Here is a 19693-nt window from a genome sequence, read left to right on the forward strand (position 1 = left end):
GACATTGAATTGAATTCGGTTTGTAGAGCAGCGTGTCGATTATGATGGATTGATGGATTGATTGACTGACTGCTTGACTGCCCTATAAGAGTGTTGGCATTTGTAAATATTCAAGCCATCCATCACATGCTCGGAAATTTGCATTCAAGATTTCCAATTTAAATTTGGCAGGCCACGAAGCCTTGCCCCAATTACGGATTTTTATTGGCATCCGTCTTGGCTCACGAGAAGGTCAATGCAAATTACACGGTCAAAGAACAAGGCCTTGTGGTTTAGTAATTGAAATTTTTATTAGCTATTATTTTTACCATATAGAGCGTGTGTGTACTTGTATTGTGTAAATTTAATTTGATTCCGTTGCTGGCAATTCCATTTTAACTAAACCATCGCAAAATAATGTTATCGTTGCGGTTCGTAAAAGTGCAAACAAAAGTTCCAACTGGCCAATACTTAAGTATTAAATGCTAACTGAAATTTATATAGCCTACATTATTGCTGGGGGAGTAAGGTGTAGGTATGGATAGTAGTATAGTTGAATAATAGCCGGAAATATCCAAGCGCAAGGCAAACACAAATCGCTTGACAAAACTGTGAGCAAATATTTAAAGTAATTGGGCTTGTGGCAGGGGCAGGACTGAATTCGTCTACGTCTGTGGATCAATTTTGGAATATCGCATAAGTTATTTACGGGTTTCCGCTTTCGCCTTTCCCCCTGCTTTGTTGCTTTGTTGGCTTTCGACTAATAGAGTGTAAATAGGTTTAGTTGGGCAGCAAGCGTTATCCTCAGCCCGTGGATCCTGTGTGTGTGCTCTTTTATATTAGACTAAATGCAATTGGCTGATGCTAATGGAATTCTCGTCGCTTTCTCTGGCCTGTTGTGCTTGCGTAGGCGTGTAAATGTATAATTGTCCTTATCAATATGCTCAAAATGTTATCGTCATTGTCAACCGAGCCTGTTGCGGCCCTCACTTGTCCTCAGAAGTCCTCGATATCTAAATATCTATGAGTTCTTGAGAAGTAGCAGAGGGCTGCAACAGGCCAGATAATGCAGATTATTGTAATGGTTGGCATGTTTAGAATATCGAGGCGAGGCTTAGACACAGGGCTCTACGTAATTTCCCGGAAACAGGCCGGTCACCCCATCCATGACGCCCTCCCACCAGCCGTCGTCATTCTTCTTGAGCACGTACAGCACCGAGCTCTCCTGGAAGCTAAGCTCGTCGTCCTTGTCGGCGTAGTAGTCGTATATGGCCACCACTGAAATATAATTATGGAAAATTAACAAGGCTTTTAATTGGCCAGTGGCGAGCAGCTTGAAACCTACCCTTCTCGATGAAGTTCTTGGGTACCCAGCCGGGCAAGTTTTGATCCTCGGGCACTATGGGCGCCAGCTGCGGTCCCGTCGAGGTGCGTGGTCTTCCGAAGTCCTGGTGCTCATCCTCCGGCGGCGGCGGAGGTGGCAAGGGCGGCGACTGGGAGCCTGGACGTGCAAAGTTCAAGCTGAAATGGTTTCTTGGGGAAAAGAATTTGTTAATATAGTGGAGTAGTTATGAACGTTATGGGTTTACACGCAGTTAAATGCTTATTTTTGCTAAAAATGCGGGACAATCACAAGGTTTACTAATTAACAAACAATTTTGTATGTTTTAACTGTGTATAACCCATTTAATAAGACAAAAACATGCAATTTACCGATTTGGATTCCTGGTTTTGCATAGAGAACATGAAATCAGTTATAAATACACAATGTATGGGATGCGTTTGTGAGGAGCAGACTTACCTGTTGATATTGCGTCCCAAGGTATGCATGCCAATGTGACTCTGCTCGGTCATTTCGTGCTGCGACACCGTCAGCGGCGAAGGGGGAGCAGCTATGGATTGAAAACAGGATAATTAGCCTGGCACTTTTGTGGTTTACCTCATTCAACTCACGTGGCATGCTGCTCCGATCGTCATACGTAGTGGGTGGCGGCGGCGGCAGCGATTGCATCATGCCCGCCGAGGGCAGGTTCACATGGGTGGCTATCTGCTGGCTGGGCGGCATCGGCAGTGCACTGTAGCCGGCAGCCCGCTCATTGCCTGCCGCCCCACCGCCAGTGGTTGTGGTGGTCATCGTAGAAGAAGCCGTCGACATGCGCTTCGGATGTCCAATCGGATAATTGGGTGCGTAGTGCGAAGGCACCTGCGGCGGATTGACCACCGGCGGAGTGCGATACTCCCGAGAGCTCTTGCCCAGCGTCCCAGTATTGCTGACCGACTTGCCCAGGGTGCCGGTGTTTCCAGCCCGCGACATCTGCGGCGGAGTCGGGGGCTTTGTGGTCGGCGGCGGACCCACTGACGGGGGCAACAGCGATTGCACGGACCCGTGGCTGGAGCCCCGGTGCTTCTGGCGCACCTGCGAGTGCGAGGCGGAGTTGATGCCGTGGCCAATCTCGTCCAGCATCGAGTAGTCAATGGGCTTGCGCACGTACTTGATAGGCTTCTCCGGATTGATGGGCGCCACGATCTTGAACTGGCGCGAGCTCACCTTGTTGGCAGTCAGCACGCCAATCTCCCTGGGGGGTGAAAAAACAGATTGAGTTGAAATTTTGTAAAGGAAATGTGAAAAGTCGTTGAAATATAACTGTTGTTCAATTTTTAATTATTTAACTTATTGGTTGACTTTCTTTAGTAATTATAAAGCCTATTATGCAAACTGAAAAGTTATTATTGAATACAAGCTAAAATCGCTCCCTCTAGTCGCTTGTATAAGTCAATCTATTTGATTTTGAAATACAATGAATCTTAATAACGAAAGAAAATAGTTTTTATCAGCTACATGACCCCATGAAACAATGAAATATACACACGTTGGGCAGCTTTTATCAATGGTGACTCAGAGAATTGTTCTGTCATCTACTACATTATATACTTTTGTATTTCCGTACTGTCCATCTCTGTGGATGGGCCCATGCTTAAGTCCCAGTAAGTAATCCCAGAGTTCTACTGCCTTACCTCCTGGCCACTTTCTCCTTGTGGATGTGCACCGTCTGGGCGATGTGGTTCATCTGGGACTCCATCTCGCCGAGCTGCTGGGCCTGGAGCTCGAGGAGCTGCATGTAGCTGTAGGCGAGCGTGTTGATTTGGTAGGCGACACTGGCCAGCGACTGGGTGGTGTAGTTCTTAGTGGCCTCCAGCGCCGCCTTCTTGTTGTCCGCGCGGTAGTAGGTGTCCTCGCAGTAGTCGGCCACTCGCTCCAGATTGGTGTAGCTGTCCCGCAGACTCTGGCGGCCATCGGGGATCTCGGTGCGTATCAGAGAGGCTAGTTCGTCCATGATGTTCTCGCTGGCCATGGGGGCTTCGGTCAACATGGGTGTTGATGCTGCAGGCGAACGGAAGAGGAGAACCCAATTAGTTTCCCTGCTTTTCCGCACTTTTCACGCCCGTAAACATTTGGGGCGTGGGCTGGTTCTCTGCAGACGTCGACGCCAACTGCTCCAGTTGCCCGTTGGAGAGCCTCACGCTTGATATCTTTCACTCACTCACTTTATTGACTATGCAATTGCACTAAAAATGCTTTTCCAGGCTGGTTGCTTCGCTTTAAATGCAGTTAAATGCAGTTTTTCTTTACATTTTCCGTCTGTTCATTGCTGGATAGAGGTGGACAAATATCGATGCCAGCACTGATGTCGACGATTTTGCAATCGATTTTAACAACCGAAGTTACTGCACCTCTAACGATATTTATCGCACGATATTTCACGATGTCTCGTGCACAAATACTGTAAAGCAGTTTTAAGCAGTTCAATAATTGGTATATAGATTTTCAGTATTTTCTTGCTTGTGCGCTTTGGGCACACTGGTTGTGAGTAATAATTTTTTCAACATTAATAATTTTAGCTGTTTGTCTAAATGTCTCACCAAACGGGTATTCGAGGTTTGTTATCATAGAGAACCCATAAATCTTGTTCCTTACAATCGCCTCCCTTATTTCAGCCAACGAACAGCTGGCCAAGGTGTTTGGTAAAGCCAAGAATGGTAAATTTCGCGTTGTAAAAGTTTCGATCGAGAATGGTGAGTGGACTTGCTCCAGAAACGTATATACACACGATTATTACTAGGTACGAGATTTGATAACGACGCTTCCGGTTTTACCCCGCCCATTTACAGAGCAGCTGAGCTGTAGTGCCACGTCGGAGACGAAAAAGGACTGGGAGCGCGACTACGACAAGTTGATAGGACCTCTGCTGGAGAAGGATGTGCCCTGCTACATTCTATACCGCCTGGACACCAAGATCCCCCTCGGCTACAGTTGGCTGCTCATCAGCTGGACGCCGGACACGGCCAGCATCCGGCAGAAGATGGTCTACGCCTCCACAAAGGCCACATTGAAAACGGAGTTCGGATCCGCCTACATAACCGAGGAGCTCCATGCCACCACCTTGGATGAGGCCACGTTGGAGGGATATCGCCGGCACAAACAGGACTTTGCTGCTCCCGCTCCCCTGACCAACAGGGAGGAGGAGCTGAAGGAACTGCGGAAGACAGAGGTCCACACAGAGATTAATACTAGTACCCGGCACCAAACTCTGGGCGGGATCAACTGCCCCTTGAGCGAACAGACTGTGGTCGCCATTAACGATCTGGTGCGCGGCCATCACGACTACCTGCAATTCCGCATCGATCTGGAGGAGGAGCAAATTCACGTCTCGCATGCGGCCAAAGTGGAACTTGCCGATCTGCCGAAACAGGTGCCCGAGGATCATGCCCGTTACCACCTCTTCCTATTCCGGCACACGCACGAAGGCGACTACCTCGAGTCGTACGTGTTCGTGTACTCCATGCCGGGCTATTCCTGCTCCGTGCGCGAGCGCATGATGTACTCCAGCTGCAAGGCTCCCTTCCTCGAGGAGCTAGCGGCCCTCGGCGTGGAGGTCGTCAAGAAGGTTAGTTTATATGACATAATGAACAGGTGTGACTGCACTAATTCCACTGAAGATAAGGGCTATTAAAATCAAAAATTATCACCAATAGGTCTTATATTTTTGTGTTTATTGGTATGATACCATCAAACACGCAGCATTTCTGAATCATAGGTCTAAGAACAGTTCTCCTTATACCTATACTTTAAATCATATATTGATGGTATCTGTTTTTTATTCCCAGCTGGAAATCGACAACGGCAGCGAGTTAACCGAAGCTTTCCTGCAGGACGAGCTGCACCCAAAGAAGATCCTTCACCGGGCGGCTTTTGCTAAGCCTAAGGGACCACCAAATCGCGGCGCCAAACGTCTGACGCGTCCCACCAACGAGGACTAAGTCTGAATCCCGATCCCATCGGAGTGAATTCTATCTATCCACCACAACCTTCTGTTCCTGGCAGAGCATTAAATTAATTGTATCCAAAACGAGTTCCCTGTTCATTCGCATATCTTCTCTTTCGTGTTGCGTCTACCTGTCGTCGTGTTTCTATACCGATATCTGTAGAGGCACTAGGCATCAACTGAAACATCGCATAGCAGCAGCCAATGTGGGCTTCCTTAAATGTATTCTTGTCTATTGTTACTTTAGATGGACATATTTGCAATTTATTTAAATTAAAAAAACTCAACTAAGTTTACACACCGGCAGCTACTTTATACACTCGAGACTCACTTGACCGAGTCCAGGGATACCTGTTCGGGTACCTTTTCGTCATGGACCTTGAACAGCTCCGGTTGTTCATCCTCTGTCAGTTTTTTGAAGGCCTGCTGGATGTTATCGTCGCGATCGAGTCGCCACTTGTACTGCCAGTAGCGCACCTCCTCCATCGAAGTGCCGGATGCCTTCATAAGCAGCAGGGATGTGACTCCAGCCACTCCGCCCAAGAAGCCTCCAATGATCCCGCCTGCCGCCATGCCCCGCAGTCCCAGATTCATTTTGTAAAGGGAGCCGGTGACGGAGCCTGCGGCCAAGTACTCGTAGATCGACGATTTGCCACGATACACAGACATACAGGTGATGATGCCGCTGTGAATTAGCATAAATAGCGAGTATAAGCGTTTGTTTTTTCGACTTGGTAATGGCAAACTTACAAGTAGGATGTTGTGAAAAGTCCCACTCGCCAGCCCCATTTGAAACCGCCTTTGGCAAAGTTGACCGTAAATTGGTCCTGTAGCTTTTTCTGTGACAAAAAATTAAAGATATGTAAGGCTTATAATAAAAATAGAAGGATAAACTGCCCACCTTGGCATCAAAGTGCGATTTGAATGCTGTGGCCTGGTTGTTCTCCATGAAATTCATGTAGCCCACGCGCGATTGTGTAACTCCGCCGTAAATCGCTCCAATGAGGAATCCCAGGAAGCCGGCCTGGTAAATTGAATTCAGCTCGGAAGATATACTACCAAACTCGCTAAGTAAATAAATAAGGTTAACGTTAACTTCGCTTTAATTTAATTTTAGAGATTACTAACTCAATTGAAAACATTTGTTTGAGGCGCTCAAGTCCCGTTTCCTCTGGCGGTTTACTGGCCAGGAATGCCTTATAAGTCTTGTTTTCCTTATCCACTATGTCGTCTGGGCCGCGTTCAAAAGCTGGCAGGATGCCGGCGATTAAAAACCGGCGTCCTTTCAACAAAAAACTCATTTTATGAGCGCGTTAAATAACGAGGATAAATGAAAACAACAAAATCAGCTGTTCACCGGTTGTGCTAGTGTCGGAAAGTGTTTTTTTTTCTAGTGTTGCATACTTCAGTTTCAGCCGATTCCATTGGAATTTGTTGCTATAAAATGTACAGTTAAAATTTTTTGATTAAATTAGCGGCTCTCAAGATATATTTGTATTTAAACGAATACAAATAAATAGTTACTGATTTATTTGTTTTAGCTTAAACTTTAATTTTCTTATTTTCACTGTTATTATTTGCAAAACACCTTGATTTTAATTAAACGTTTTCCAACACTGCACAACAACAACGCCGCCAAACGCGTTGTCGGCAAAACATTTGTTGTGAAATTTTTCAAGTTTTACCAGTAAATTCATTGCTAAACAAAATAAATTGTATTTAATTTAGACGCATAAAGTGCTCTTGCACTTTAGAAAACCGAAATCATGATGTACGACAACGAGGAAGGTGGGTTAAAAGATTTTGCAAAAAGTTCACTTGCACGTTGGCATGAAGAAAAACGAAAATGGCGGCTGGAGCGCTAGTGCTCCGATTTACTTGGTTCTTGTGGATTCTTATTGCTTAATAACTTCTTGCAGAGCTGTACGAGGAGGAGAATGCCGAGGAGATCTCGCACGAGCTGTGGCAGGAGGCCTGCTGGATCGTGATCAACGCCTACTTCGACGAAAAGGGCTTGGTGCGGCAGCAATTGGACAGTTTCGACGAGTTCATCCAGATGTCGGTGCAGCGGATCGTGGAGGATTCCCCGGCCATTGAGCTGCAGGCGGAGGCACAGCACACGTCCGGAGAGGTGGAAACACCGCCGAGATTCTCCCTGAAATTCGAACAAATCTACCTTTCCAAGCCAACGCACTGGGAGAAGGACGGTTCACCCAGTCCTATGATGCCGAACGAGGCCCGTCTGCGTAATCTTACCTACTCCGCTCCCCTCTACGTGGACATTACAAAGACCAAGAATGTCGAGGGCATGGACCCCGTAGAAACGCAGCACCAGAAGACTTTTATCGGCAAGATTCCCATCATGCTGCGATCCACCTATTGCCTGCTCTCCCAGCTCACGGATCGTGATCTTACGGAGCTGAACGAGTGTCCGCTGGATCCCGGCGGCTATTTCATCATCAACGGTTCGGAGAAGGTGCTTATTGCCCAGGAGAAGATGGCCACCAACACAGTGTACGTTTTCAGCATGAAGGACGGAAAATATGCCTTCAAGACTGAGATCCGCTCGTGCTTGGAGCACAGTTCCCGACCGACATCAACACTGTGGGTGAACATGATGGCCAGGGGTTCGCAGAACATCAAAAAGTCCGCCATTGGACAGAGGATCATTGCTATCCTACCGTACATCAAACAGGAGATACCCATTATGATTGTGTTCCGAGCATTGGGTTTTGTGGCCGATCGCGACATCCTGGAGCACATCATCTACGACTTCGATGATCCCGAAATGATGGAGATGGTGAAGCCGTCTCTGGATGAGGCCTTCGTGGTTCAAGAGCAGAATGTTGCCTTGAATTTCATTGGAGCAAGAGGTGCCCGTCCTGGAGTCACAAAAGACAAGCGTATCAAGTACGCCAAGGAAATCCTGCAAAAGGAAATGCTGCCCCATGTGGGAGTGTCCGATTTCTGCGAGACCAAGAAGGCATATTTCCTGGGCTACATGGTGCACCGCCTGCTGCTGGCCTCCCTGGGCAGAAGAGAGCTCGATGACCGCGATCACTATGGAAACAAGCGACTGGATCTCGCTGGACCCCTGTTGGCCTTCCTTTTCCGCGGATTGTTCAAGAACCTCATGAAGGAGGTGCGCATGTACACACAGAAGTTCATCGATCGCGGAAAGGACTTCAACCTGGAGCTGGCCATCAAGACGAATATTATTACGGATGGTCTGAGGTATTCCCTGGCCACTGGCAACTGGGGCGACCAGAAGAAGGCCCATCAGGCGAGAGCCGGTGTCTCCCAGGTGTTGAATCGTTTAACCTTCGCGTCTACTCTCTCCCATTTGCGGCGTGTTAACTCGCCCATAGGAAGGGATGGTAAGCTGGCCAAACCGCGTCAGCTGCACAATACCTTGTGGGGCATGCTGTGTCCCGCTGAAACTCCCGAGGGAGCTGCTGTCGGTCTGGTAAAGAACCTTGCCCTCATGGCCTACATATCTGTCGGATCACAACCTTCGCCTATTCTGGAGTTCTTGGAGGAGTGGTCCATGGAGAACCTGGAGGAGATTGCACCATCTGCCATTGCTGATGCCACCAAGATCTTTGTCAACGGTTGCTGGGTGGGCATCCATCGAGATCCTGAGCAACTGATGGCCACGCTGCGCAAACTGCGCCGCCAGATGGATATCATCGTGTCGGAGGTGTCCATGATCCGAGACATTAGAGATCGTGAGATCCGAATCTATACAGATGCTGGTCGCATTTGTCGGCCACTCCTCATTGTGGAGAACGGATCGCTGTTGCTGAAGAAAACCCATGTGGAGATGTTAAAGGAGCGTGACTACAATAACTACAGTTGGCAGGTCCTGGTGGCCTCAGGTGTGGTGGAGTACATTGATACTTTGGAGGAGGAAACGGTCATGATCGCCATGTCTCCGTACGATCTAAAGCAGGACAAGGACTATGCTTATTGTACCACGTATACGCATTGCGAAATTCATCCGGCCATGATCCTGGGCGTGTGCGCCTCCATTATTCCCTTCCCCGATCACAATCAGAGTCCGCGTAACACCTATCAAAGCGCTATGGGTAAGTTTATCGTAATACAATTTATGATAAATACAGTTTTTAATTTAATTTACTTCATACAAAAGGTAAACAAGCAATGGGTGTCTACATCACCAACTTCCATGTTCGTATGGACACGCTGGCTCACGTTTTGTACTATCCAATGAAGCCCCTGGTTACCACTCGTTCCATGGAGTACCTGCGTTTCCGAGAGCTACCAGCTGGCATCAATTCAATCGTGGCCATTCTCTGCTACACCGGCTACAACCAGGAAGATTCTGTCATTCTGAATGCCTCTGCTGTGGAGCGTGGATTCTTCCGCTCTGTGTTCTACCGTTCATACAAAGATTCGGAGAACAAGCGTGTGGGCGACCAGGAGGAGAACTTCGAGAAGCCTCACCGCGGCACATGCCAAGGAATGAGGAACGCTCACTACGACAAGCTGGACGATGATGGCATTATTGCCCCAGGAATCCGTGTATCCGGTGATGATGTGGTTATTGGCAAGACCATTACGCTTCCTGAAAACGACGACGAATTGGACAGCAACACGAAACGCTTTTCCAAGCGAGATGCTTCCACTTTCTTGCGAAACTCTGAGACGGGTATTGTGGACCAGGTGATGTTGACGCTCAACAGCGAGGGCTACAAGTTCTGCAAAATTCGAGTGCGCTCCGTGCGTATTCCCCAGATCGGCGATAAGTTCGCTTCCCGTCACGGACAAAAGGGAACATGCGGCATTCAGTATCGTCAAGAGGATATGGCCTTCACGTGCGAGGGCTTGGCCCCGGATATCATCATTAATCCCCACGCTATCCCTTCTCGTATGACAATTGGTCACTTGATCGAGTGCCTGCAGGGCAAATTGGGATCTAACAAGGGCGAGATCGGCGATGCTACACCCTTTAACGATGCCGTCAACGTGCAGAAGATCTCAACCTTCCTGCAAGAGTACGGTTATCATTTGCGAGGCAATGAGGTCATGTACAACGGACACACTGGCCGCAAGATAAATGCTCAGGTAAAATTTGTTAATCCTTATTCATCTTATTTGACTTTCTTTTTACAAAATTTACCACTAATCACAACCCATCAATCTATTTTGTAGGTGTTCTTGGGACCCACCTACTATCAGCGTCTCAAGCACATGGTGGACGACAAGATCCATTCGCGTGCCCGTGGTCCTGTTCAGATCCTGGTGCGTCAGCCCATGGAGGGTCGTGCCCGTGATGGTGGCTTGCGTTTTGGTGAGATGGAGCGTGATTGTCAGATCTCCCACGGCGCCGCCCAATTCTTAAGAGAGCGTCTATTCGAGGTCTCTGATCCGTATCGCGTGCACATCTGCAACTTCTGTGGCATAATCGCAATCGCCAATCTGCGCAATAACACGTTCGAGTGCAAGGGCTGCAAGAACAAGACGCAAATCTCCCAAGTGCGACTCCCGTATGCGGCCAAGCTGCTCTTCCAAGAGCTGATGTCCATGAACATTGCGCCCCGCCTGATGGTCAACTAAAACGTGGTAGTTCGCTGACCAGACCACTTAATCGCCCTAAGCTAAATGTTAGCAGTTAATTATTAAATTACCATAATTGTGACAACTCAATTAGGTACTTTGTCTCGCCTTTTCTATTATTCCCGAAACTGGACCGACTGCCCGCCATGCATTTTTAAATAAGCGAACGTGCCACAAGCATTTTTGGGCGAAAGTCTGCGCGGGTTCAAGAGCTCCAAGTGGAATGTGATTTATTTGCTTCATTTAAAATTAGTTATTTTGCTCACATCTGCTTATTGTAAGGGTATATGGATTTGGTTACTCCGTTGCGGCACAAAGAACTTACAATATAAAAAAATACATTTTTTAACTTTTTAAAATTGCCTAATATATAAACAGTTAATAAGATTTTCAACAAAGTTAAAACTAGTAAGAAATTAACATAATTGGGTTTTAATAGCATAACATGTTGTAACTAAAAGTTTAGGTATATTAAAAATGTCACAAATCTATAGAACACATTTGATGGCATATAATTTATCCGTTTATTATTTGCTCCAAATGCCTTCGGAAATCCCGAAACATATATGTACCATTGTGCCATCAAATATTTCAAGCCTTAAGCGTATCCTAAATTCGGCTATCAATAGAAAGTATTTCCATTTCCATTTATTTGTTTGTTGTGCTTTGTGGCTTTCTTTGATTTTGACTTAATGCTTGGGCCCGCGGTCTGTGACGCCCAGTGACAAAAGGGATTAGTTCGTTGTTGTCGGATGTGGGGATTGGGAGGTGGAATGGTGGAACGGTGGTGGTTGAGCTGGAGCCACAGCCGCCAATCGACTGACAGTTATTAATTGCCACTTGACGTGGCTCCGACGGCACAATAAGCGGCCCCTCCAAGTTCGTGTCGCTGCCAATGTTGATACCAATGTTGAGGCTGTTGGCCAAGACGATGCTGACACCCATCAGTCAGCGAGCCTGAACCCGGCTTATGAGTAATTGAAATTGCGTGTAAATCCGCGAACGCAAAGTGGCGCCGCGATAAGAGTTCAGAGCGAAACAAAACAAAAAACACTGCACTTCGGCACTCCTGAGGTATTTATTTATAGCGACTTAAAAATAACTTATATTACTCCTTTTTATCGTTAAGCCGTCTCCCCTCATTTATCTCCGTTGCTAAAAACACTGATGGCGTAGAACTCGGGTACTCGGTAAACCTTCAGTCGTTCGTGGCTGAATCGTCCGTTGGTGAGGGCCTTCACATAGAATATGTCCTTCATATCGAGTTTCTTCCGCTGAGAGGGTTTCGTTTCCTCCAGGACAAGGCGCTGCTGTTTGGGACGATAGCCACTGGACTTATCCTGCAGCAGCTTCACGAAAATGATGTCCTGGTCGTCATTTCGACCCGCCAGAGTTCGAGCCTGGTAGAGATTCTCTCGTGGCTGCGGATAAATCAGCACAGGTTGAATGGGCAACACCTGGCTGGGCGATGTGGGATAGGCCTCCGGTTCATCCGGGTCCGGATCACTAAAGTGGAAGGCAGGAGCTGCCCATGATTTGATGGGAAGGTAAGCTGCCACCAGGAGTAACAGGCAAATTGTGTGGTTTATCTAGAGTACAAAAAAATTTGTGTTAGCTTACAACCTTTAAAAATCAGTCTAAACAAATTCCTCACACTTTTAAAGCATTTTTTTGTGATTTTGTTTTAGATAAAATAGTTATAATTTAATAAATAAACTCTACAAAACTTTGTTCTTTAAAGTTTAAACCAGTTAAATAAGGGGCTTTGCTTGTATAACAAACATGTTCTCGGCAATTAGCTACGATTTATGTGTTTGTCTGGACTTTTTTGGATAAAATTTATGGCTTTAATTTAGAGCATTTTATGGAAAAGCTATTTATAAATTAAATAAATCATAAGCCCGCAAACTGTTGGAAAGGCGTTATTAAATTAAATATCAGTGTCTTTCTGATATAAATTAAAAATATTTAAGCTTTTACCAATGCCGCATATTACACAGTACCAACATACAAATCATTTTATTTCTTACGACTCATTTATCACATTGATTTATTAATTGACCAGCCTGATCAAATATAAGATAAATGAGAAAATTATGAAGCTATAACAAAATCCTGTTCAACACAGATCTTAACACATGTATTTTTCGCCTCGCTTGTAAATGATTTATAACTTTCTTAGAATCATTTTATCACGGCTGTTTGCATATCTAATTGATCTACAAAACTCGGCAAATGAGGTTTGTGACCAACCAGAATTGGTTCCAGTCAAAACACACTTTGATATTTGGCCATAAGCTGGCAGAGTGACTTAGTTCTTGACTTTGAATTACCGTTTTCATTGCGTTTCGTAATGCCCAGCTCAAGTTCGCTCGACTAAAATCGAATTTATATTTATTTTTGAACCTAAGCGGCTTTGATTCGCTTTTCGGCACTCTTGCCCTTTTTGGCCAATAAAAACGTAATATCACAGACGATAAAAGCGTTGTTCGAGCGCGACGCGCGAATGTCAGAAGCAGACTGGCGTGCGACAAGGCCAAGTTAACTTCATTTACCGCCCGACGAAGCCACCGGCAGAAGCTGAAACTGAAGCTCAAGTAAAAAAAAAAAAAAAACACCGAAATTACAAAAACAAAAAGAAGGCCCGAGCTGGATGAAGAAAAAGCAGCAACAGCAACAGCAGCAGCAGCAGCGCAGCTTCGAAGCTGTCAACAAATTGCAAACAAAGCCAGGTGGCTGCGTTAACACCCATTATCTGCGGGAGGAACATCTAGTAAATCAACATAAACAGTTTTAAAATTCATATCCATATACAAGTTATAAGCGATTGTTCACAAGGAAATTAATAAATATCTTAAGGTTGTAAACAAATACATAAAAATTTTAGGGCAATTTAATTTTAATATTTGAATATTTTTTTAAATGCAGTAACAATAAAAAAGAAATAGGAAAATGCAAATGACTGAAAATATCTTATACTTGATATATTTAAAATCTAAAAAGCACTTAGTTGAAATCGTTAGTTGCAAACATCTATTCTATTACTGCAATTATATTCCATTATAAGATTTAGTAACTTCCAACCCATTGACCGCTAATGGGTTAACATACAATGATGGTCTAAGGGGCGTTTTATTCAATGTTTGTGCTATTAATTGATCACTAGGTCGGAGTGTCGAAAGGGTCAATGTTATCAACCTGGGAGCGCAGATCAATCAACTGTGTTTGATGAGCTCAAAACTAATTTCCAGTTGCTTACATTTCGTTTTAACTGCGCGTATATTTATGCTCATGCCCCCAGTGATGTCAAAATTTATTATTATAGCCTCTAAATGGGAAGCCAGGTAAATGGAAAAAATCACATAAACGGCAGAAATAAATTTAAGCAAGTAGAAATGCTTAATTAGTGAATAAATATTTGCGCAGCCTTGGGTTAGTAAAGAGTTTTGCACACTTGCTGGATAATTTTATGAGTGTTTATCCGCTGCCTTTTGTCTGTTTGCAGTTGAGGTTAACAATAATAATAGAAATTTCTTGTTAAATACACCTTGTCGAGGGTTCTTCAGTTTGATTGCTGGCAAATCAATCATACGCACCGTGGCCCCAGAGCTGAAAATCAATTACAGCGTGATGCAGAAATAGAGTTAAATAAATAAGCATCGGTAATTGAAGCAACATAACGAGTGGAGGGTTGATACAAGGCCAAAAGCGAAATTTAATCGCTTTAATTGTGAAATTATGGCCAAAAACGTAACGGAAGCAAAACAAATAAACACCCAAGTGAAGCGCAAATAATTACAAGCTTTATGTTGTTTGGCAAATAAAAACAGTTGTCGCCCGATTTCGCTGAAACTCGATTGAGATTCGTGACTGATTAATTGCAGCGCATCTCGAGCCCCCTTTTCCGCACTTTGCATATTCGATTTGGCCTTTCATTTCGGACTTGTTTTCGCTTTCGTCGCGATTCTTTTCGGCCAAGAAGCGTCCGCTTTTAATGAGCTCATTCGCATGCTCATCTGGAATCGTGTGAAAGGTGAATACCTATGTTGGCCAGCTCTGTCCATCGGGTGTTTTTTTTTGTACCCACACCGCTACCGTTTGCGCAAACTTCTGTAAAAAAAAGGGAAAGCTTTTCGATTTCGGAGGTGTCGGCATCGATGTTTGTGGCGCCAGCACTAGCCGCAAATTGTGGTTTATGCGACTGGCCGGAAACCATAAACGTTGCGGGAGTAAAAGGTATTTCATATCAACTTAATGTAGCAAAGGTTAATCTGTAACTAAATACAATAAAAACCATTTTTGATAGAATAGAACTGAGTGCATACAATTGGGAATAAAGCAAATTAAAGGGCCATTGTAAGTACTTTCCAAAGCATTTAATTTCATTACAATTCTAAAAAGTTGATTGAATAAATTGAATTCAGTGTGGCTGATTCTCGTCAGTTTAATTCAATTTTGTTCTGTGATAGTTTTTTGTGGTTATGTTATTTATTTTATTTATTTACGCTTAATTTGGATGTTTTTGTTACATATTATATAACATAAAACTGCGAAGAGGGAAATAAAAAAGCTTATGGAATTATTCAATATTTTTTTTTTTTTGTATATTCCGCATTTGCTCTCACATTTGTTATTTTTGACCACTTCATTATGCAAGGTATTGTTGTTAGCAGTGGAATTTTATTTGGCTATTATATCACACTGCTGATAAAAATAAATGCAACAAAAGAAGTCCCAAATAAAATGGAGCGAAGCCTAATGGCTTTAATATTCATGGTAAAAGTTTATTTGGCTAAGTAAATATAGATTTTTAGGATTATATGCCGCATTTAAATATTTTATTAAAACTAACAACGAATTTGGTTCATAATTCCTTAACAATATTATTATGTGGTTTGTCCTTAATAAAACTCAAAAAACTGTGTAATGAATTTGTTAATTGATTGAACATTATTTATTGCCATCCATTAAATGCATTGAACAATAAATATCCAGCTGGAAATAAATAATCCATACTTTTTTCACATATAGCGTCTGGTTTTTTCTTTGTGAATTAATTTTGATTTAAAGAGCACCATTTTAATCCCAATGGCCAGATTTAAGCGGATATTTCACATTCAACACCTTCTGCTGTGGGATTGCTCGCTTTTTCGCACAATTTTCCGGGCCATTCGGGCCTCATTAGCATTGTTAATTGATAATAGTTGAGGGTTGGCAGAACGAAACAAACGGAAACGCACAGTTTATAGCGAAATAATCATAATTTTGTGAAGAAGAATGCCTGCGAGCGTGTTAGTAATGTTATTCATGTAAATGAGCAAGTTCTGTCTATGGCTTTGTGCAAATACGAAAAGCCAAAAGGTGCTTAACTATGAAATACGATGACAAGACAAACGGCGTTTGCTGCGCGTTTTTAATTACCATAATTACATAACTGCACTCACACCATCACGCACTTACGAACCCACACAAGCACGCACTCACGCACACAGCAAACTGTTGCCCACGCCTGGAAGTATGCAGCACATTCACGTAGCAAATCAAGGAGTAAAGGAGGTGAGTTTTGTACACTCATAGAGTTGACTGGGTTTTTTACTTTCAAAGCCAAAATAACATGTAAATAGCAAAGACAACATTTTTTTTTGGATTCTCTATTTTTGGCAGCGTAAGATTTGAACTTAGCTTAAAAAACCCCAATTCTAACAGCATAGCTATATTTTACCAAAGCTAAGGGTCGATCAAATTACTTAAATGCATTGAGTAGTTCATTTTTAATAATTATCTTTTTATTTTAATATAATGATTTTATTTCGTATATATTTTGCTGTTTATGTTTAACTATTAATTAATAATAAGCTCTTTATTTTCATACAATAATGTTATTTCGTATATTTTGCTTTCAATATTGTAAGTAATAGTTACCTTATTATTTTCTTGTAATTCATTTTTATTCTGCAGCCTATATTTGTAAAAAAAAACAATAAAAAATTAAACAGCTCGCAAACCAATTAAAGTTTTTATCTAAGTCAAGCATGTAAGTTATTTTAATGTGATAATTTTTTTCTTTTAAACCAAGTCACAATTAATTTCTGATTCACACCTAAACTCCATATTTTTTCAGCTGAACAGACAACACTGAAGCGGGCTGAGGTGATGAGTGGTTTGGGGGGCTTGTCTCTTTATTGTTGTAATCGCATAAACTTAAATAGTTTTTGCCAGCCACTTTGCGGCTTTTAAGTTATTTTGCGTGCTCCACTTGAGCGGAGCACTTTTATTCGGGGCCCCGCCCGTCGAACAAGGGTTGCGAAAGGTCCTCGCGGGCGCATTCTGTGTGCCGGGGCCAAGGACCTTGTGGTGGAAAAGGAAAATACAGAGACAGCAGCAGGAACCGAAGTGGGAGCCGGGCTTAATGTCAGTGTTTGAATGTTTAACTGGCTCCGTTAATTAAATTGCCCGTCTCTGGTTGAACCCCCAGCCCTTAGATACTTTCCACCTGTTTCCCGGCCGCAAATTAAGTCAAAGTTTTCCATTCCCGTTTGCAGGTTTTCCTTTTGTCTGTTGCATAATTTGCACCCCAAGCTTCTTTTGGCCGGGGCTTCCCCTCCGGCGGTCGCGTGGCGGCACAAAAAAACTTGGCTAAATGGTTTGCCATTAATTTTTCGTGGCATGCCGGTTATTAACCCGCCTGCTACCTGGTACCTCTCCTTTTTTTTTCTCCATGTTGCAGTCATATTTTTGCAGCGAGGGCTTGGAAACCCTGTGGGCGTGGCTGACACAGTTTGCGAATCAAAGCAGAAAATCACAACTGGATTTGGGCGGGCTGTAACTAATTGAAAAATTACTAAGCCTCGGTATGTAGATTGCCGTGAAGTAGAGTAAAAAACACAAATTGATAGGAGTTTTTTTACTCTTTACATTTTTTTTTTGAAATTGTCATTGATTTGATTACCTTATCTCTTTTATTATCTCTAAGAAAGACAGTTAACAAACAAACTGAATTTAATCAAATTGAAAATAGTTCCGAAAAAAAAAAAGTCCAAACATTAAATAAACACTATGAGTAAGACTCACATTCCCGGTCTAATAAAAAGCCATTATTTTCACCCTACCCCCAAGTAATTTCCTCGTCAAGTTGGTAATTTGTTCCACTTAATTCTATTGTTGTTGACTCAGGTCGGTGCCGGGATACACGTGACTGCTTCTGAAACTGGCTTACTTGATGATTTCAATTGAATTTCGGTCACATCTTTCATTGTCCGACAATCGAAATGCATTTTGGCTTTCATAAATAAATACGTTTGTTAAATTGTCCATGCTCAGTAGGCTCCGAAGACGAAATCCGGATTCCGGGTACGGTGCCTTGTGCATGACTGCCCTGAAAATCCCACTCCGTCTGTTTGTCACTGGATTTGAATATGCTTTTAATGCTCATCACGTGGCTGTCCCAAAAATTGCCTAAAGCCAGAAAGCCATCACGGGTTGGGGTCAGGGTTCAGGGCCGAGAGTTTCGAGTTTTGAGTTTCCAGTCTCTGGTTCCGTTTGGATCAAAGGCGCATTTAAGCAGCTTACCGCCAAATGGATATCGGTTGAAATTTTCATGAATTCCCATTCATTGGCGTAATGAAAAGTGTGCGAAAAATGCGATAGGCAAAAACTTTTAGCCAACAATTAGCCGAATTGAACAATAGTTTGCGGAGCGCTTTTCAACAGGACATTAATTGATTTTCGCCGTCAGTTTGATTTTCAATTTTCCCGCACGCCCCCAAAATCGAAGTTAAATGTGGCTAAAAACCAACAGTGGCAAAACAACGACAAACATGGAGAAAAAATAGAAACAAAATCTCTCAACTTTGATTGCAAATTTCTTTTTCCTCCACCGAAACATTTTTCAGCTCTCTCCCCCACTAAATCCACAAACAGCTGGAGCCCCAAATTCGGACTTTTTTCTAATTTTCCGTTGCAGTTTCACTCGTTTTCTTTTTTTTTTTGCATACTTTTCGTTTTTTCTTTGCATATCTGCTTTTATGTGTTCAGAGTCGGATTCAATTTTATTACGGGATTATTTTGATTTCTTTTAAATTGATATTAAAAGGATATCCACTTAATTTCTCTTACTTTTCTACTTTAAATTTAGATTATCAATAAAATTAAATCAAATTATAACTTCAAAGACCTGTTAGAGGTTACTTACAGTATAATAACAACCAATAACAGTTTCGTGACAGATAACCTGCTTTGAGTTAATTTTTCAAAGTGTGACAACGCTTTGTTTAGCATTTTCCCTTTCTAAACTAAATCCGCCCCTGACCTCCGGCATCACATACATTTTGCATGTCCCTGTATTTTCTTATTTTCCAGATTTAGTGGGTAGCTTTTTTCCAAACCGGAACTTGCTAAAGTGTTGCTTGCAAATGTTTACAGTTTAGTTGTGCGGATGTGATAAAAACAATTTGATTGCAAAATAAACTGCAAAGAGCATCGAACTAGTGCGGGAGGACCAAATGGCAACAAAAAAGTGTGATTGGCGATTGGAAAATGGCATTGGCATTTTTGGCAGGGCCCAGAACACAGGAAAAATGCTTGAGGAAGAGTGCAGAGCACCGAACCGGAATGCGAATGGGAAATGTTTGATTGAGTCCCCGTTTGAATTGATTTCGGACATCAGCAGCCGGCTGTTAAAGGGAATTCCCCCGAATTTCAAAGAGAAGAAAACTGAGTTTTAGCTTACGCCAGGGTATTTCACTTTTCAAAAGTTGAGGTCCTAATTCGGTTAAGCATTTTATGGGTGCACACTCTACTGATTCTGGTTT

At 43.3% G+C, this 19693-nt stretch overlaps 5 protein-coding genes across 7 annotated transcripts; 2 read left to right on the forward strand and 3 right to left on the reverse strand.

Moving 5' to 3' along the window:
* Positions 1-271: 271 nt before the first annotated feature.
* Positions 272-3679, reverse strand: LOC128260941 (abl interactor 2). 2 transcript variants are annotated; one of them, XM_052994305.1, is made up of 7 exons: positions 3526-3679; positions 2995-3361; positions 1933-2555; positions 1781-1871; positions 1693-1704; positions 1325-1512; positions 272-1257 (listed from the first exon to the last, which is right to left on the reverse strand). In XM_052994305.1, exons 2-7 carry the CDS (start codon positions 3348-3350, stop codon positions 1094-1096), a joined length of 1434 nt encoding a protein of 477 aa, XP_052850265.1. In that variant the 5' UTR covers positions 3351-3361; positions 3526-3679; the 3' UTR covers positions 272-1093. The 2 variants fall into 2 exon arrangements, with proteins under 2 accessions (XP_052850265.1, XP_052850274.1); XM_052994314.1 differs by lacking the exon at positions 1693-1704.
* A 107-nt stretch (positions 3680-3786) lies between these two features.
* LOC128261014 (twinfilin) lies at positions 3787-5599 on the forward strand. 2 transcript variants are annotated; one of them, XM_052994425.1, is made up of 4 exons: positions 3787-3916; positions 3976-4053; positions 4150-4925; positions 5146-5599. In XM_052994425.1, exons 1-4 carry the CDS (start codon positions 3892-3894, stop codon positions 5296-5298), a joined length of 1032 nt encoding a protein of 343 aa, XP_052850385.1. In that variant the 5' UTR covers positions 3787-3891; the 3' UTR covers positions 5299-5599. The 2 variants fall into 2 exon arrangements, with proteins under 2 accessions (XP_052850385.1, XP_052850393.1); XM_052994433.1 differs by having other exon boundaries at positions 3855-3916; positions 4155-4925.
* On the reverse strand, positions 5546-6687 carry LOC128261079 (RPII140-upstream gene protein). The gene is made up of 4 exons (XM_052994533.1): positions 6432-6687; positions 6205-6370; positions 6054-6142; positions 5546-5988 (listed from the first exon to the last, which is right to left on the reverse strand). Exons 1-4 carry the CDS (start codon positions 6602-6604, stop codon positions 5631-5633), a joined length of 786 nt encoding a protein of 261 aa, XP_052850493.1. The 5' UTR covers positions 6605-6687; the 3' UTR covers positions 5546-5630.
* Positions 6688-6920: 233 nt separating this feature from the next.
* On the forward strand, positions 6921-10973 carry LOC128260715 (DNA-directed RNA polymerase II subunit RPB2). Its single transcript, XM_052993928.1, has 4 exons — positions 6921-7091; positions 7223-9391; positions 9457-10391; positions 10479-10973. The coding sequence occupies exons 1-4, from the start codon at positions 7070-7072 to the stop codon at positions 10881-10883; spliced, it is 3531 nt and encodes a 1176-aa protein (XP_052849888.1). The 5' UTR covers positions 6921-7069; the 3' UTR covers positions 10884-10973.
* Positions 10974-11423: 450 nt separating this feature from the next.
* LOC128261151 (uncharacterized) lies at positions 11424-13700 on the reverse strand. The gene is made up of 2 exons (XM_052994650.1): positions 13217-13700; positions 11424-12472 (listed from the first exon to the last, which is right to left on the reverse strand). Exons 1-2 carry the CDS (start codon positions 13223-13225, stop codon positions 12023-12025), a joined length of 459 nt encoding a protein of 152 aa, XP_052850610.1. The 5' UTR covers positions 13226-13700; the 3' UTR covers positions 11424-12022.
* Between the last annotated feature and the right edge of the window lie 5993 nt (positions 13701-19693).

The sequence above is a fragment of the Drosophila gunungcola genome, chromosome 3R (assembly GCF_025200985.1).
Source record: "Drosophila gunungcola strain Sukarami chromosome 3R, Dgunungcola_SK_2, whole genome shotgun sequence".
Classification (NCBI taxonomy): Eukaryota; Metazoa; Arthropoda; class Insecta; order Diptera; family Drosophilidae; genus Drosophila; species Drosophila gunungcola.

Bases quoted from the DNA above. Each gene is read 5' to 3' on its own strand.
- LOC128260941 (XM_052994305.1), bottom strand. From the start codon at position 3,350: ATGTTGACCGAAGCCCCCATGGCCAGCGAGAACATCATGGACGAACTA. The intron at 2,556-2,994 runs GTAAGGCAGTAG...TTCACCCCCCAG, and splicing joins AAGGAGAAAGTGGCCAGGAG to GGAGATTGGCGTGCTGACTG. The intron at 1,872-1,932 runs GTGAGTTGAATG...TTCAATCCATAG, and splicing joins CGATCGGAGCAGCATGCCAC to CTGCTCCCCCTTCGCCGCTG.
- LOC128261014 (XM_052994425.1), top strand. From the start codon at position 3,892: ATGTCTCACCAAACGGGTATTCGAG. The intron at 3,917-3,975 runs GTTTGTTATCAT...CCCTTATTTCAG, and splicing joins TCACCAAACGGGTATTCGAG to CCAACGAACAGCTGGCCAAG. The intron at 4,926-5,145 runs GTTAGTTTATAT...TTTTATTCCCAG, and splicing joins GCGTGGAGGTCGTCAAGAAG to CTGGAAATCGACAACGGCAG.
- LOC128261079 (XM_052994533.1), bottom strand. From the start codon at position 6,604: ATGAGTTTTTTGTTGAAAGGACGCCGGTTTTTAATCGCCGGCATCCTG. The intron at 6,143-6,204 runs GTGGGCAGTTTA...TTTTTGTCACAG, and splicing joins AATCGCACTTTGATGCCAAG to AAAAAGCTACAGGACCAATT. The intron at 5,989-6,053 runs GTAAGTTTGCCA...GCTAATTCACAG, and splicing joins CTTTTCACAACATCCTACTT to CGGCATCATCACCTGTATGT.
- LOC128260715 (XM_052993928.1), top strand. From the start codon at position 7,070: ATGATGTACGACAACGAGGAAG. The intron at 7,092-7,222 runs GTGGGTTAAAAG...AACTTCTTGCAG, and splicing joins GATGTACGACAACGAGGAAG to AGCTGTACGAGGAGGAGAAT. The intron at 10,392-10,478 runs GTAAAATTTGTT...TCTATTTTGTAG, and splicing joins GCCGCAAGATAAATGCTCAG to GTGTTCTTGGGACCCACCTA.